The 19,502-nt window shown below is 33.9% G+C and overlaps 1 protein-coding gene across 1 annotated transcript in view; it reads right to left on the bottom strand.

Moving 5' to 3' along the window:
* Ptprq (protein tyrosine phosphatase, receptor type, Q) overlaps positions 1 to 19,502 on the bottom strand; it is a 168,776-nt gene that overhangs the window by 23,403 nt on the left and 125,871 nt on the right. The window contains exons 33-35 of the mRNA XM_013020306.1: positions 16,529 to 16,602; positions 8,138 to 8,237; positions 5,577 to 5,705 (exon numbers count right to left, since the gene is read on the bottom strand). Coding sequence (XP_012875760.1) covers positions 5,577 to 5,705; positions 8,138 to 8,237; positions 16,529 to 16,602 — 303 coding nt within the window. The remainder of the gene's footprint in view (positions 1 to 5,576; positions 5,706 to 8,137; positions 8,238 to 16,528; positions 16,603 to 19,502) is intronic.

The following is a 19,502-nucleotide window of genomic DNA, read 5'->3' as shown; positions in this document are numbered from 1 at the left end:
TTCATGGTAAAGTAGAACATTAGAAGTATTGGTCCTACCTGGCCTTATGGCTTATGGAAACTGACTCTAGTAGATTTGTAATTCTGAAATCAAATGAATTTTTCTTCTCTGTCTCCATTCATATCCTTTTCACAAAGAACTTTATTATGTCTGGGGCAATAAATCTGGTATTTCCTGAAGGCATGCATAATTAGCTACTCATCGATCAAGACAGAAACAGAAGTTCTGTAAAATATGCCACTCTATAGCAACCAGAGAGTCAGAGAACAGAAAACATTAAATATCAATGTCTTGGTTTTTGCAGTATATTATCTACAGTAGAAGAAATGTGCATATATGATGTAGGAATCCAGGCTCCACTCAGAGGGAGACTTCAGCTTTTATATCATAATAATAAGAAAATAAGAAGTCTGGAAGGAAATATAGGCAAACTTAATTTATGTTAAAGCTACCACAACATGAAAACACAGCACATCTCAGAACATGCACATCATGAGTCAATGTGCATTTTTATTAACTTTACCATTTCAACAGCATGCAGCCTTATAGAGTCATATAAGTAGAAAGCATTTATTTTTCAGTAGAAAGCATTTTAGGGGGGCTTGTAAAAATAGCATATTGAGCAATGAAATACTCAATGTTGTGTATTTTAAACTGCAGAGCACACCACCTGATAAGATTAAAATAGTCACAGCAGAAGTCTTCATTACCACAAAACTTACTGGATGACAAAAATCTCCTTGCGTCTAAAGAAAAATGAAGAGTATCTGAAAGTAAAGATTCATTATTTGTTGAGTACACAAACACACTGCATTATTTTTGATCATTAAACATCTTAAACTTCATTCTACTCACAAGTATTTCTTTTATTTTAGATCACATATGTTATGTTTACCATTGATTGTTTAGATAGCTTAAGTTTAGGACAGAGTAATGACCAAAATCTGTCAAATGGTAACAATTTAAAGGCAAACAGTTTTTAAAGGTAATGAATTCTTGCTGAAGCCCAAGCAAGAATGAACTACTAAGTGTTTTCCAGTTTATGCAAGTTCATCCTACATTAAAATGCCATCTCTTCTACTCCCCAAACCATGACACACTAAAAATTAATTAGTTCTTTTAGGATCTTTCTCAGTATAGAAATGCAGCTTGATAATTTCCCATGAATCTTTGTCTATTTAAAATAATTTACAATGATCTCCTTCTCTATTATGCTGCAGGGTTAAACATAAACATGAAAATACAAGTCCATCTTGATATCTCAAATAACACACACATGGGCTACCATCATAGCTCTCTCTATTTACTAGCAATAATACCTGGGACAGTTATTTAAATTATTTAGACATTTTTGTTTTCCATTTGTAAAGGGAGGATATGAGAATCCAGCAAAAAAAAAACAAAGGAAGAATTGAGGTCATTCCATGAAGTGTTTAAAACTCAGTTATTGCTCATAAACAAAAAATTAGTATCTGAGCAACTTATATATATGTAAGCAGATAGGGGTCTTTTTTTACAAATATATTTTTGTTTATAAGAACATTCATATGATTATTTTAAATAATAAGCTTCCTGAAGATATAATGATATATTAAATAAAAAATACACACTTCCCAAGACATTGAAAAAGGAGCCTTTATTGGAGAAAGAAAGGATCTACTTTAAACTATTAATTGCTACAAATCATTCAATCATTTGTTTTGTTTTGCTGAGAATTGTATTTTATTCATGATTGCTGGCCTGGGACTTGAAAGTTTAATGCATGATCATTTCACTCAACTAAGCAGGCCAAATTTTTAGTGTGAAGTGGTGTACAAAATTTTGAGAGAGAAAATTTGACAATCAAATTTGATGCAAAATGTGAATTTTGGTTCAATAAACCTATTAATGTTGCCTTACCATTTCTTTTCTGATTAAGTTATTAACATAACTAAAATCTGTCTTAAGTAAAAAAATGAAAATATGCAAAAATAAGGATTTTAGGAAATGAATATTTAATTCGTGGAAATTCTCTTGGTATTTAATTTTCACTATTATAACCAACCATTTTGGGAGGTAGTCTGTGTTAAATGCAGTTTGTTTTAATGTAATCCACAGGGTCAGTCAGTCTTGTGAGCTTATAGGTTTAGGTCTGTGGCCTTCTTGGGTAGCATATCTGCTGATCTAGCCACCAAGTTCTAGAAATCCTTCTTATCTCAGTTTACTAAGAGCCTGAGAGGTGCAGTGGCTACGTTGTGGCCCCTGTTGTATTGTTTATCAGATAATAAATCCCAAGGGTCATGTTTTTCATTTGGTGAGCGTGGGAATTCTCCAAATATTAAATATCCTTTCTAAACAATGCAACTCATGTTGCCTACACTTGTGCATAAACTATGTACAGTTGTTGCAAAAGATAATTATCATTCCAACTAAAACTATAACATTATCTTGGCGTATCCCTGAATGTTCTTATGGAATTAAGAAGTACTAAAGAGGGCTGGGAAGGTGGCTCAGTGGTAGAGCGCTTGCCTTGCATGCTCGAGGCCCTGGGTTCGATTCCTCAGCACCACGTAAGCAAAAAGAAAAAAGCCGGAAGTGGTGTTGTGGCTCAAGTGGTAGAGCGCTAGCCTTGAGCTGAAGAGCTGAGGGACAGCGCCCAGGACCAGAGTTCAGGCCCCATGACCGGACCCCCCCCCCCAAAAAAAAGAAGTACTAAAGAGGTATTTCATTTCTTTTATACTTTGGAAGAAAAAGAACATGGGAGAGAATGTACTTTTAAACTCTTCATAAAACATGGTAGACTATAGCTAAAACATGAGACTTTACAAATACAAAGTTTCAAGGCAGTCTTAAAAATAAAATGTGCAGGTCAAATCGAACAGTTAAATAACCCCTCAAATATAAAGCCTCAATTCTTAAAGGAATTTAGTTCTAAGCAATATGGCTTTATTTATGCCAACTAAATAATTCTTTACATAATTCTTTAATAATGTAATCAGAGGCTAAATATTCTTTCCATAGCATTTCTCTTTTGGGTATGTGAACACAATCAAAACTGAGGAAAATCAAATGCTTACTTTAACATGAAAAATCTGCCATGTTGGAAGAAACACTACATGCCTATGATTCAAATAGAAAACATATCCATTAGTTGAGTAATCTTAAGCCTTAACTAAGGCTTAAAGTTCACTAGGGTTAAGTTAAGGCTTAACTAAGCCATTTCCTGCAGATAATAAAGACATATGGTAAATTACCCCAAAATGTAAAGAGCTAATTTGATTTCTTCAATTCTTTACTTGTAGAGTCTACTCTTGATCTCTGGTTTTGAATGGATGTAGATATTCAAGTACAGCATAAACTATGATAACAGTAGACATCCACTGGACAGATCCCCAAATGTACAAGGAGCTGATTATTTTGTTATTTTATTTTTAGTCTTGCCTAATCTATTAGTGACTTTACCCACATGGGAGTTAAGATGCCTGTATTATTATTTTAAGTGCCTTTTTTATTCTTAGTTCAATGAATTTTTGCATTCAATCCAGTAAAGTATGAAAGTATTGTCACTGGTATTATAAGCAGTATGTTTCACATTTGTGACTTCTAGAATATAAGAAAACAATAAATATTTTGTTTTGTTATTAGAAGTAATATATACTAATTTTTATTTTACAAAAATAAAAGTTTCAAAATGGCATTTTACTTCTATAGCTTGTTTTTACAATGTGATAAATAAATACAGATGTAGGAAATAAACAGTGAGTCAAGGTCAAAAAAGGCAGCCTTGGATTACATACACAATAATATGTCAGCTATATACTCCTTTCCCATGAAACTCAATGTAAAATATAAATACTAAAGGGAAATCTACTCAAAGAGCTATGTTCAATGTTCAAAAATGGTGGGTGGGGCAAGCTATGGAAACACAAGCTTCGCATAGTTTCTACCACCTAACAGTAACTTTGATAATAAACACTTTCCCTCCCATGTTGACTATTATGTTCATTTTATCATGTTTCATTTATCTTTCTAAAGATCAACTTACTAAGGCTGTACTTGAGGGGCTTAACAAAGATTTAAAAAAAAAACAGGAAAATGCTCTAGAAATGTAATGGACCGCCTGAAATTCATATTGATGTGTCAGTATGGACAGATTTCACTGAATTGTTCCAACAGCTCAAAATAATTATACTAAGACACTTGAAGCTATATATTGCACACTGTCAGGTGAACAAGAAAGGGCCTGGTGTCCTGACCTCTGGAGGGTGTCACAAAAATTTGAAGGAAACCACTGAAATTTGGTTGATCGTGGGGAAAAAAGAAAACATTTCCTTTTATTATCAGAAAGAACCTTGGAATAGACGGCACATATAATGTTCTGTTTCTATGATATTGTTTAGCTTTGGTTGGTCATGCTAAAAATCCATTAGTCTTTTTTACATTTCTTATGTAGAAAACTATGTACTAGATAATACACAGTCCTATGTATAAGTTTTCAATACATTTATGTTGGGAACATATGATTACAATATAAATAAATATCAACCTCTAAATGTTAAAAAATTAAGTTTTCATACCCCACAGACCAAATTCTCTTGCAATTTAGTGATACATTGAACCACCATTTTGCAGCATCTAGAAGACTTTGCTTACAAGATATACTTCCATGTACAGTAAAACGTTAGGGATTATTATATATGAGGAAAATACACTTGCAAACTCTTAGGTAATAGCTAACTTTGATAAGTAACATCTACAAATGATTTATTCTTTTAATGTTCAAAACTTTTAATGTCATGTTTTTAAAAGTAATAACTTGTAAAATGTAAAAAGTATTTTATAATAATCATGAACACGTAAGTATCAAATATTTTGGATAAAAATGTAAAGCTAAGAGAGACAGTTTGATGACAGCTTTCTTAAAAAATTGATAAATTATCTTTTAAAAGGTACCAACACCTTGAATAATGTGGAATGCTTTTAAAAAGTTGCTAAATTGGTTTTTAAGTTAAACATTACTAATTCCAATACATACTGATGATATCTATTCAGTGACATATCTATATGTCTGAGGATAAATTTTAGTTTGGATTAGGTTTTTAAATTCTGCACCATATCTAAAATGAAAATGCTATAGACAGGTTAGGTAATTTTTATGTAATTGTATCTGAAAATAATGAGCTATAGGTAAAGCTCACACAAAATGATATAAATAATAACAATAATAAGTATAACTAAATGAAGCTTATGGTGAACATATGAATACACATACAAAACTTGATTTTAAAAATTTATCGTACAAAGTGAATGATTAAACAAAATATTAAAGGTTGAGTGTACAAAATATTTGTCTCAGAAAAAAGTCTTGGGTGGAAACTATAATCCCAGGTTCATATTGAACTCAAAATATTAGGAAGATTAAGTGATTCTTTGTACATCACTGAGAAGTGTGTAGAAGACGGAGGTCACCCTTTGAAAGAAGATCTCTGTGACCTGTGTAAATTGGAGCCCCACAAACACTTCCAACAAGCATAGGTCAGGACAGGGTCATGGTTCCAGGCCCTCTGACCACTGTTCACCCTGAGGAGTGTGCTCACCGCGTTAATCTCTCGTCCTTCAGTTCCAGGTCTGCCACAGTGATGAGCTGGTCCAGCTTGAATTTCGTGTCAATAATTTCTGCATCCCTAGGAGAGTATGTACCACCTTCTTTCTGCTTCTGTCGAATTCTGAAGTGATTGCAATTAAGTCCCAAAAGAAAACACAAAAGATAGATTAGATTGTTTTTTTTTTAAATTAAGGACATTTTGTCAAGTAAGTTCTCTATTGGGATCACTTCTCTGAGCGTCGGACAATTTATACCCATTCAACTTCTGTTTTAGTTATATGCAATCCAATCTATTATTGTTTTCTTCTTCTAACAAATTGGCTGACATTGCTAATCTAATGGGACTTACTTGATCAAGGCCTATATAATGATCACATTTAAAATGCAGAGCCAGTACAAGACTGAAGCTCGACCAGGTTTTCCTCTCATTAGCCATCCCACTGATTTGTCACCAAAAGAACATATGTCAAAGTAAAAATAACACAGTGCTGTCAATATCAATCTTAAACTCCATGGTCCATTGTTTCTGAGTATGAAAAATTTTGAACGCCTGCAAAGATACCACAATGTCTTTTGAATTATTAAATTTTTATGATAGATTAATATATGATATATTACTATATATAAATTCATTATAATCAGAAAACAAGTCCAAAAATTAAAATTAATTATGAATATGAACATTTAATCAGAATATTTTCATTTTAAGCCCTTTAGATGCATATTTCTCCATGGCATATGTATCAAAAATACTTAACCTTTATTATGACTTAGATGTTGACGCTATATGCAACATAAAATAAGTTCCTAGTCATCAATAATACTACCATTTTAGTTGAGAGGGTTACTCTAAATATACAAAAAGAAAAAGAAGAAAAAAGGAATCAAATTACAACTCCTTAGACTTTATCTAGTTAGCTATAGAATGCTATGTAATTACCATTGTTCGTGTTTCACAGAAATAAAGTAGAATTCTTTAGCTTTCATGTTCCAATAAGAAGCAGAAAAAAAGTACATTTCCAGGTGACTGAACAAAAACAGAGTTGTGTGAAAGCCTAAGAAATGTTCAGGTGAGAATAGACCCGATAGCTGGAATGGATAGCGTGGATTTGGGGGACAGGGAGGGTGGATGGAATCTATTTACAGGCCACATAATGAGTTGGTCTGCAAGGAAATGTGAAGACAAGGTTGATTTCATAGTGAGGAAGAAAAATCAATATAGTGAATGCATATAAACAGGTCCATATCTCACACCTTATATCTCTCAAAGAGACCAGAATACTAACTCTCACTCATCACCTTTTAGTTCAATCTGGGAAAAATATGTGATATAAAGAAAGGTCTTTATCAAGAAACTTTAAAATTATCCATTAAAATGGCAAATTAAGAGTTTCAAAATGAGGCCAGATGGCTCATGCTTGTTTGTAATCCTAATATGTCAAAAGGCTGAGACCTAGAAGATCTTGATTCAAAGCCAGCCCAGGCAGAAAAGTGTGTGACTCCATTTACAATGAACCAGCACAAATACTGGCCTGGAGGCCCGAGTAAAGCACTAGCTCTGAGCAAGAAAGCCAAGCAAGACCATGAGGCCCTGAATTGATGCCCAGGGACTGGCACATGCACATGCATGCACGTGCATGCATGCAGACATGCACACATGCATGTGTGGAGAAACCCTGGGAGCTTCCACTTTTGTGTTATTATTCTATAGTCACTCAACTTCAACTCCATCATTAATGTTGTTGCTTTATGGTAAAGGTGCAAAATTTCTCTAACATTTCTCCTTTGCCAGATGGCGGAATGCTAAGGTCAATGTTGGGTAACTAAATGACTCGGCAATGCAATAGGGTAAGGAATGACTGCCTTTCTAAGCTCTGTGTTATTCTGTGCTGTCATTCCTAGTGGGAGCCCAGCAGCCCACCTGGGTGAGCTCATAGCGCCTCAGGTGCAGATTCTCCCAACACCATTTATGAATTCCACCTTCAGACTTACGGTACCGCTCAACAAGCATGTGATACTTCTACCACCAATTCTTGCCTTCAATAATGACAGTACCTTTAATACAGCCCTCCTCCCTTCCTCAGTCATATTTCTTTGCCCACTTCTGGGGGATGGGCTGCATGTACTTACAGTAGTCATTCTGGACAACCTCGGGGAAAGCATTTTGCAGTTCTTAGTTCCCCATTGTCCTCTCTCCACTTTCTAAAAAGAGTTGCTGCATTTTCATAATTGTTACTTCAGGACCTCTTAGAGTTCTCTTTTACCTCCATTAAGTAATTAACTGTTTCTTCTAGTTAATAATTTTGTATATTGAATGTTTACATTCAAATGGCAGCATTCCAGTTTTAGGACTAGATTACTTCATTTTACAAGTACACATAAAAAACATACTGTTCAAGATAAATACATCATTTTTTTCAGATTAAGGCAAATAAAAGTAATTGTTTTCTATTTAAGCTACTCTTGTTGATTCTTACTCCTAAGTGTAGATTGTACTGTAGCTGATACAATGTCCCTAAAGCATTCTGGGAGTGTGTACACAATAAATCTTACCTTGCAAATGCAAAAATAGCCGTTCCAAGAAGGATTATTGAAAGGATGCACAAAGTGACTGAAAGAATGATCTCAACAGTTCTTTCGGAAAGCCCTTCACCTGGAAAAGGTAACATATCATTATACCCGATCTCAAAATACTATCCTGAGTCTCAAACCACAAACATATTTGTAAGCACATTGTTCAAGAATGCTGTTAGCAAATACAAACTTGTTTGTTCTTTTGCTCCTAGATCTTCTAATTTTGTAGCTCAGTCTTCAGGATTTTCTTTATTCTATATAAATAGGTCCCTTTGTGACTGTATCTAGACTCCTGGTTGAAAATTTCTTATTTGATAATAATTACTTAAGTTTTTACTGACCAAACTATACATCTATATCCAATTACCTACCTACTAGATAGCTTGATTTAGAAACAAAACCAAAAATTTAAAATTATTATATCCAAACTGAGCTCACAGTATTTTTCATTTCAATGGCATTCTTCCATCTATTGATAGAAACTCGATTATTCCAATTTCTCAGGCCAAAAAATTAGTCATACTTGACTCTCTTTCGTAGAATAATTCTAACATTTGTGAAGAAAATCTGTTGGCTTTTTCTTCAAAGTATATGTAGATATACTTCTGACTGAATGAAACCGGATACTTTTGAAATATGGTAATTCCAATGTGGGGATAAGGGCTACAGTGAATTATAAAACAAATATAGTGCCAGAAAACTAGGATGCTTAGAAAGACTAATGGTACAAAAAGAATAAAACATCATCTCAAAGAAGCTCCTATTGATGAAAGATGGAACCCAGTTATGCATTTTAATGAAATTGAATATATAAAAACCCATGAGCCCTACTGATATTCAATAAAAGGGAAAAATGATGATTTGTTATTGCTAGAGCAGTTCCTTACTCTTGATATTTGTTAGTAAGTTATAGTTAAAATTTGCAATTTTCTAGCTGATATGAGCTATATTTTATGGATTTTGTTTTAGACCTTTAGGTCTCTTATTATTTCTGTATGAAATTTGAACCTAGGCTCTTTGCTAATCAAGCACTCTTAGTATAAGATTTCCAAGTGTTTTTGCTTGCATTTTGTTTTCGAGATATAGTCTCCCTAACTTTCCCCAGGCTCCTGTTTCCTTCTCCTGAATAGCTAAGATTATAGGTGTGTATCTTCATATCCAGCAGATAAAGCTCTTTTTTAGAAGATATTTCTGTTTTATAATACAGATGGAATAAAATTAAAATAAACAATTTATTTCTAATGAAATAATTTAGGAAAGAAAAACACAAATGTATTTTAAATTATTAGGGAAAAGGCTGGCAGAAAATTAGATATTAATAGGATGCTACCTTAGATTATTTGATGACTGTAAGGATGAAAAGTAACTTCCCAGTTTTAGTATCTACTGTAACAACCAGATAGTATACATTCTCTGAGGGAAGTATTTTGATGTCAGCAGTCATTTGTCTACAAAATGTACTATAAAATGTTGCTCATGAGTATGCAAACCCTTAGCTTTCACTCATTTATAGGAAAGTATTATAAAGAATAAATTAAATAGCATGAAAAATCATAAAGAGGCAAGATATGGGACCTCTTACAAGATGACTTTTCTCCATGCTTCAATAATTGTATTGTATCAGGGAATAAAAAAAAAAGAAATAAGAAATTTGAGGCAAAAGACAAAGGGTGAACCAATGCATAGTGATACAAGACCATATATTTAAAATGAATTTTACAACTTGGTGGGGGCCTCTGGAAGGAGGAAAAGTGGGAGAAATAAAGGGAGGGGTAACAGTGTTTGATACCTTAGGTATGTAACTGTAACCCCTCTGTATACCACGTTGACAATAAAAATAAATTTAAATTAAAAAAATTATTATTCAATGTTAACTGTTATTTGTATCCTGCTTGAAATAAATTTTTAAAGTTAAAAAAGTTAATTAAAAACCTCAAGGTTAGTTAACTTGTGACAATATAATAAAATATGCTATTAAAGAATCACACTAAAGTATTTAATGGTGGCATAATACTCTGTGACTTACTACAAAATACACAAATATAATTGAATAAATATAAAAATGAACCAAAGAGAAAATACAATAGTTATAAAATCTACTTGGCAGCCATCTGAGGGTTCATGCTTCTATTCTTCGTACATTGAGTTATGTTCCACTCTCTTCTCACGTCCTCTTGTTTCTAGCATTTTGGTGCAAGACACCACATTGTCTTCCATGAATTATTCTGTGAACATCTAACAAGTTTTCCTATGCCCACTGTAGTCTTTCTACCATCTATTTCTAACAAAGCAGAAATAGTCATCTTTAAACATTATCTGCTGAATTTATACGATATGACAACTGTATTTACAATTGTATCTATTTGTGCAAAACAAAGTAATGCTGCAATATGCTGTAATATGTGAAGTAAGGTAATATGCTATAGATAACGTGAAACAATTGATTCAATCTAATTAATATAGCCATCACTTCTATTTATATTCATTATATTATGAAATTAAATACATTTTTGTAAATTTTTTGTGCAATGCTTGATTACAGACTGTAATGCCCTGGGCATAAGTTTCAGTAAAGTGCCACCAGGATAGGATAAAATGTATTCCAATTGCCAAGTACTGCCGTCCAGGGACCCACAGAGCTTCACTCGCACAGAATGAGATCACTGCTCCAAATGTTTTCATATAAAGTGGACTTCTTTAACTCTATAATATGCAAAAGCTATTTCCTCAATCTATTTAATATTCTCTGAGAGATCAATTCATTTTATCTTTGCTTAATAAGTTCACTACTGCAATTTAGCAAATCATAATTACAGAACAGTATTTTTCCTAAATATTATCTTCTGGCTGAAATGAACATTTTTGAAATTCAGCATTGGGATCCAAGTGTTTTTATTTTTTAAGTAGTTCTCCAAAGACGTTTCAATTCAACATGTTAATTTAAAACTACAATACAATCTTTTCTTTTTCATTTTGGAGGGCATTTAGAAATGTTTTTCAAATTATATTTAGGTAGTTGTATATTTAGGAGGGATTGTACTTCAGCATCCTAGTGTAAGAGTACAAGTCACCACTTCCATCAGTTTTCCTGTCATCTATCCAAACCCCATCCATCTTCTTCTTCCCTGGTTCCATTTTCACATTAGTACAATGAGCATTATAACTATATTCACCCAGCATTCTTCTGATTATTTATCTGCCCCCTTTCCCTAAGCTACACCCTCCCCCAAGGCAAAACCTTTCAGCTTCCTAATATTCATTTGGTTAAATTGTCAATTGTTCAAGGAGTTACATCATGGGAAAATACCCTTTTGTCTACCACACAGAACAAGTCTTTAAGCATTTTAGAATATTTTATAAGAAGAACCTTGAATTAAAAGAAAACATATGAAACTTATACCATAATGTATTTTTCTTCATAAAGGGGCATACTACAGTAGAAGATACTCTATTATTATTATTATTACTTTAACGTTCTTAAAACAATACTAGTTGGGAGGTTTTTTCTGTTCTTTTAGTCCAGTGCAAGGTATCTAACATGTTCAAATGTTTCATAAAGAATTTACTAAATATTGCTCAATTTTATGCTTCAACAATATAGTTGGGTTGTAGGAGTACATGATACGCATCTGAGGTCATGGAAATGTTAGTTAACTTGACTCAATCATTCCACATTGAAGATCACAGCATCTCTTCTTACTTCCCAAAACATTCAATTATAATATTAAATAAGAATTCCTAAAAATAAATATAAATCAAAATATTCTGTAGGACTTTCATTTTCACCCATGTAAACTAGCAATTTTTTAAAAAGTAGTAAATAAACAATGATTGCAAGATGTATAAAAAGTCACCTTATTCATTACTAGAAATATTGAACATTATTCCCACATCCTTATGCAACAAAACCCAACCATGCTCACTTCCAAATGTTTTACCTCAAAAGGAAAGAAGGTAAGACAAGAAAGCTGGTAGAACTAACTCAAAATACTGAGAGTAGACAGTGGTGATGATGCTAAGGAAGCCCCTAGGTGCAGACAGGGGATGCTACTGGGCTTCCATTGGTTTCCATGCACAGGGACAACCAAGGACAAGCGCAGCACTGTCTGGAGTCATGTTGCCTGAGGTCGAAGGTGGGTGATGCTGTCACCAGTTTAGCCATGGTTAAAACCTATGGGAAAATTGCAGTGCTTCCAATAGCTTGCTTATGAATTGGAATCACTTCAAATAGCCATGCCATAGTTAAGGTAAAGAATACATATGTTTATATGTAAAACTACTAAACACAGGCAGACAATGACTAGTACCTTATGAAGTGGACATCTTGTGTTTATGCAAGCAGCCACACATCTGTATTTGTCTCTCAGCTTAAGAGGTAGATATTAGTATTCTCATTTTAGAAATATGGCAATAGAAGGAGAGAAGAACTAAAGTATTCAAAACTCCACTTTGATATGTGTGTGGTAGGCGTTATTAGCAGGAGATGGTGGGCTAACAACTAGGAGGAAAGAGGATGAATATGTCAAAACAGTTATTGCAACTATGAACATAGAACGATGAAAAGTTTTGAGATTGTGTTGAGATGATGACGGGAAGAGGGGAGACAGAGTGAAGGCGTGGTAAGATTGATGGGAACATATTATAAACATGTACGACCATGTAACAATGCTTTGTATAGTTAATGTAAGCTAAAAAAGTGAAAAAGAAATAAGAAAAAATAATTTCAGAAGGTAAATCATTTATGAAGTATCTAACCCAAGGTCATATAATTAAACATGGACCCAAACTGCCTGAAACATGACTGTCTGACTGTGGGGTAGGTGAGCTTCACATCACCTTACTACTGCCTTATTATTGGAATAAAAATTTCCTCTGCTCCTCTGGTGCCTTGGGAGAAGTGATCCGCTGGCCGCAAATGGCCCAGCAACTCCCTCGTTCTGAGTCTCGGTATATTGGAACCTTACATTGTTAGCACAGTAATTAAACGAGACGTGTTAGGACAAAAGAAAACAATCACTGAGTGCCTTTGCCTGGGGTTTAAGTTTCATCTTGTTCAGCTTTAATGAGAGCCTTGTAAGGTGCAGACAGAGGTGTCTGGTTTTCAAATCACACGAATCCTAGATAATTAAACCTTGTAATCAAAACATTGCCTACAAGCAGTTTCCATAACCTGATGTGCCTTCAGAGGAGTTTTAAAGAGAGCTAGAGAGAGTTGATGGGAATTAAGTTAATAAAAATGCTAATAATGATCATCTTGGGTGGAAACAAAATATTCTTTCATTTTTTTTTTACAATTCATATAATTCATTTGTCATTTTCTTTATTCCTACAAGTCAAAAGGATTTTCTTAAGTGTCAGGCCCTCTTCTCTATGTCCCTCTCACGTGTACATAAGTGACTTTCACTATGTTTTCATGTTTTAGTTGATCAGTCCGTAGTGATTCTTTTCCTCCAAATCTTAATTACATATGATGTCTCTTAAAGGCCCAACTAGCAAAAATAATCTGGACAGATGGAGCCTTTGTCAACTCTTTTAAATGTTTTGTCTGTTATTTTTTGGTGCCCACAGTAGGAGTTTCTTGCTCTCGTTTGGCTTTTTTACTCAAGGCTGATACTCTGCCACTTAAGCTATACCTCCATGTCTTTTTTTCTGGTTAATTGGAAATAAGGGTCTTTTCAAACCATGATTCTCACATCTCAGCCTCCTGAATAGGATGACAAATAGGAGCCCCAGTTCCCTAGCTAAATCTAGAAGTTTCAATAGATAGTCATGTTTACTTGGAACTCACTGCTGTGGTATGCAAACACAAATGAGTAAATGTTGATCCATTGTGGATTTGATTGACCCACAATGGATTTTTTTTCACTGATGTCTTGTATTACCTGCACACACAAGTCTTCAGTAGGCTTGCAGGAATGCTGGGATCCCCCAGCCTACAGTAAATATCATCCACCCTAACATGTGACACATTTGAAAGGAAAAAGGCATCAATCACCTGTTGCCATCTTTTGATGATTCTAACAGCATTATTTGTATTCCTTTCTCTTTGCCTTCCCCCAATCTAGCTTACCTTCCTGTCATGGACCATTGTCCATTGTAGAAATGGTAGACATCATTTCCTTTTGAGTCTTTTTACTGTACCTGTATTTTACTAACTATATAATCGTCACGTGGCAAATCCAACGACAAAACTATTTCTATCAGGAGAATTCCTCTGAGGACCACTCTGAGAAATCTAATAGCAGACACCTGAGGTCCTTCTTCATCAGTATTTCTTACTTGTCCAATGGCTTTCTAAATACTGTGTGCAGTTTATATTATCCCCATCCTTCTTCTCCTGGCCTCTGTCCTTTATTCCACATCTTCCAAAAACTCTAGACTCTCTTCCTTATGGGGGCTTCATAAACCTTAGTACTTGGATGACTAGCGTGGTGGTAGTTATGGTTCCAAAGAAGGAACAAATAACTGACTGTGAATTGGCTGTTTTATTCCACTACCCTGGCTGTATGTGGAGGAAAGAAAGAAGGACATCACTGACAAGTGCCCTGAGAATATCTATAGTTTGAATGAAGCCCATCCCTGGCTAGAAGAAAGTGACTGGAAGAGTCTAAGGAATCCTACCCCTGTATCCCAGGATTCAAAATGCTTGGCTTTACCCTTTACTATGATTCATCCATTCCCATCAAGCTGTGTGTCTCATTTTTATTTCTCAGGTATGTAACTGGACATTTCCTCCCATTGATGATCTCCATCAAACCAACAATCATCTGAGAGACACAGAAAGCATAGCTTCTTACAGCTCTGTTTCCATATGACCATACAAGTTATCCATCTTACCTGTGTCTTTTATGTTCTATCAGTAAATGTACCACAATCACCACTGAGCTAGTGGTTTCTAATGTTTTCATCTACAGGAAGTTTTGTTGCTGACCACATAACATTTACTCTGTGACAGTGGCATCAGAGTGCAAAATTCACTTATCACATGCAGAAGTATTTGACATAATTTCAAGGCCACAAGTCAAACCAGCCACCTTTGAAATGACTAACCTGTTGGGTGAAGTTAACCAAGCTAGTGAGTTCATGGCACTGAAGAGTTTCATCAAATAAGTTTATTATTCCTTTATAAGCATCTATTTAGCAAATTGTGCATTATATAGTCTTACATTTTAATATCTTTTCATATGTTTGTTTATTTAAACCCTTCGCTGACCCTCACATAAAGGTAAAGATCATACCTATTACCCTTTTTCAAGCAAGGAAATTAAGGCATATAGAAATTAAATTAGTGTTTCAAGGGACAGAGCCAAGATCGCAAGCTGTGTGTATACATTTATTTGTATTGTAGTAGTTAATGTAATCTTGAATCGTGGCTCAGACATTTAATTACTTAGTTTCCACATATGTAAAAGAAAGAAAACTTAACACTTAACTCAGGGTTTCTCATGCTCAGCCTAATTAATATCCTGGGCTTCCCTGTCTATTGTAATAATTCTAGATATTACTAGATGCCAGTAACATCCACCAATACCACCAATATTACCATCATCACAACACCACAAACAACATCACTACAATCACTTCCACTACTACTACCACTACCATCACCATCACCATCACTACTATAACACTACCTCATCACTACCACCATTACCACCACCTGCAATACCAACACCATCGTCATTATCACCATCACCAGTCTTTTATGACAAGAAAATATTTTCAAATAACTAGTGTATAAAATCATACTGGTAGAGAAACACTGGCCCAACTTATAGTTGTAAAAAGTTTGTCAGTAAGTGTATAAAAAGAGCCTGAAAATGTGTCTAGCACAAAATATTTAATATTAGATATAACTCTTATGAAGGTCATGAAGGCAAAAGAATAAAGATGATATGTGTATGCATCCTACTAAAATATGTTTGTGTTTTATTTAGGAATGATTTTGAGTAATTCAGGACAGAGCAGAAAGTAAAGAAAATTACTATATAAAGAGCCCAAAGTTTCTAGGTTTTAGAAGTAGGCAAAGAAAAGTTCCATACAGATTATTTCTTTTTCATTAGGTAACAAAATTTAATATAAGATTGTACATTTAAAGAGCTAAGTAGTGATTTATCTGAGATAATGCTAGCCGATGTCAGCAAAGAATCAATACCTTAACCAGACCTGTATCTAGATTTGAATGGAAGTAGCATCCAACTTTTAAAGGAATATTGTAAACACCATTTTTCCTAGTCATGTTATTTAACTTTGAAATGAGCGTTAGTGAAGAATATTCAGTCAAGCTTTAAGATACTCACTGAATACTTAATAAATGTTCCAACTATTTAAACATGTTAAAATTAGATTAAATTACAAAATATGTCTTACCTAAAGTCTTAACAGGCTCAGAGTAATCAGAGTCAGTAAATTGTCCCATGATATTTGTGGCTCTGAATTTAAATCTATAAAATAAAATAATTAAAAGTCAATAATGTGAGTGCAACATTACTTTTTCCATGAATAATTTAACCAGTTATTATGGATTACCAACATTTTTAATTAAAATGAATTTATAAGATCAAAAGTTGGCATTAAATCACCATCAGGGCAAATTTATAATGTATCTAGACAAGATTAATAATTATCCCATTCATTGGCCTGTTGGATTTTGATGAGTAGCTACTAAAAATGTAGCTAAAATCATGAGCAATCAGTGACTGATAAAAACTGATATATAATAATAGTGACTAATAATATTGTCTCACTCAAATGTAAACAAATTGAGAACAATTTCTTTGTTTTGGCATGTGCTTAATTTACTTAAACACTTGTATGACTTTAGTTTTTATTAAATAAGTTTTTTATTGTGAAAATACTGTACAGAGGGGTTATAATCACATGAGCAAGGTAATGAGTACATTTCTTATAAAGCATTGTTGCCTCCCCCTTTGTTTTTCTCCTACCATCCCTTCCCTCCCATCTCTACAACTACATTCCCTGCCCCCTACCCCCCAGAAAAAGGCACAGAATAAAATGAAGCTTAAAAATTACTGGTAAGTCTAGGATCCTCAGAGAAAATTTAAATTTGTCTTATTTTAAAACTAAACAAAGGCATTTAAAAATATAAAACCAATAAATTAAAGCACATTATTTATTCTCTCCCATTATCTAATTATTATAATCTTGTTTGTTTGCCCAATAAGCATACATGAGAACAAATACCCAATTTTAGGTACACCATTTTCAAAACTATCATGTTTGATTCAAATAGTTCAGAATTTGAACCAAAGTAACTACATTTAATAAGAAATAATTGTTGTTGATGATGATGATGATGATGATGATGATGAGTGTGATGATGATGATCTTGTGGCCAGCCCTGGTGCTTGTACTCAGGGCTTTGGTTCTGTCACTGAGCTTCTTTTGCTCAAGACTTGTGTTCTACCACTTCTGGCTTATCTTGGTAGTTTAATGGAGATAAGAATCTCATAGACTTCACTGCCCAGGTTGGCTGTGAACTACAATCCTCAGATCCCAGTCTCCTAAGTAGCTAGGATTATAGGCTAGACCATTACTTGTAATTGCATTATTTTACTCATTTTTCTAATGCTAGTGGTATAGGCTGTTTATAAAGAATTTAACAATGCATTAACAAGCAGGAAAAAAATGAAAATGCCCACATTTTAAAATTAGTAAAAACATTATATTTTGAAAATTAAATAAATTTAAGATTATTTTAATTGTGGTCTTATGATATAAATATTATAATCAATTTAATAAGCATGAAATTAACCAGCTTAATAAGGTTATTAATAAATCAAAATGACAATATTGATTTTTTTTTGTCGGTCATGGGGCCTTAACTCTGGGCCTGGGCACTGTCCCTCAGCTCTTCAGCTCAAGTCTAGCACTCTACCACTTGAGCCACACCACCACTTTTGGCTTTTTCTGCTTATGTGGTACTGAGGAATCAATCCCTGGGATTCATGCTTGCAAGGTAAGCACTCTACCACTGAGCCACCTTCCCAGCCAGACAATACTGATTTTTAACATATTAAGTTAGTATGGATTATAAACTTCTAAAATATTCATCTGAATAGTAAAGATTTCTGTAAGTCATCCAGATGTTTGATGGAATGAAAAGCAGTGATATTTTTGTGAGCAGCTTAAAAAGAAACATAATTAAGATCCCATGGTTTTCCTCATTTGTAACAATTAGTATATGTCTAGGATAATTCTAGCAGATGTACAGGATAGCTTAATAGCTATGTCCATATGATCATATAAGATGATTCGAAGTGAGATGAACTCCACAACAGGGATACAAGAGGTTTTTCTTTACTGTTGTTGTTTTTAATGTACCATGTGATTTCTTGTTTCTTTTGTATTTTCCCCCCTAATGTTTATCCCTTGTTGCCACTGTATTGATGTTTGTATCCTGGGCATTATAGATACGTGTATCTGAATTAGGGAAGGGAAGGAGAACAAAAAAAAATGTTGAGACAAAGGACAAAGGGGGAACCAATGCAACAGCGATACTCACAAAACAATATATTAGAAATGATCTGTACAACTTAGGGGAGATTGGGGGAGGGGAAAGTAAGAGCAAAATGAGGGAGGCGGTATCAAGTTCAACAACAAAAGTACTCACTATTTTACATATATAACTGTAATACCACTGTATATCACCTTGATAATTAAATTAAATTGAAAAAGAAACATAAAAGGAGGAGGCAACAGTGCTTGATAAGCAATGTACTCATTATCTTGCCCATGTAATTGTAACCCCTCTGTATGGTATTTTCACAATGAAAAAAAAGGAGAAAAAAAATAAAGCATGATAGTTTTTCTGAAAACCTATATATAAAATTTTTTGGCAAAATAATGAGAGAAAAACAGTATTCATATTGTTCTCTACAGAAGGAATTAAATCTACCTGCCTATACTTGTTCTTTATATAATATGCATATATAATTAGATACATGTATTATATACGTAACATAATTTTTTATAATTATTTTGGCTGGTACTGAGGCTTAAACTCAAGGCCTTGACATTGTCTCAGCATTTTTACTTAAAGCTAGTGCTCTACCATGTGAGTCACAACTCTAGGTCCAGCCTTTTGGTAGTTAATTAGAGATCAGACTCTCATCAATTTGTTTGCCTGAACTGGCTTTGAACTGTAATCCCAAAATCTCACCTTTCTAAGTAGCAAGGATTACAGGTGTGAGCCACCAGTGCCCACCAGAGCCTGGCTCAACAACTGTCTTTCTCGCTTTTTAAAAAATATTTATTATTATTATTTTGTTTATATGGCACTGAGGAATCAAAGCCAGGGCTTCATGCATGCAAGGCAAGCAGT

This window comes from Dipodomys ordii, unplaced genomic scaffold (assembly GCF_000151885.1).
Source record: "Dipodomys ordii isolate 6190 unplaced genomic scaffold, Dord_2.0 Scaffold3, whole genome shotgun sequence".
In the NCBI taxonomy this organism is placed as follows: domain Eukaryota; kingdom Metazoa; phylum Chordata; class Mammalia; order Rodentia; family Heteromyidae; genus Dipodomys; species Dipodomys ordii.
This window is presented reverse-complemented; position numbering and strand designations above follow the sequence as displayed.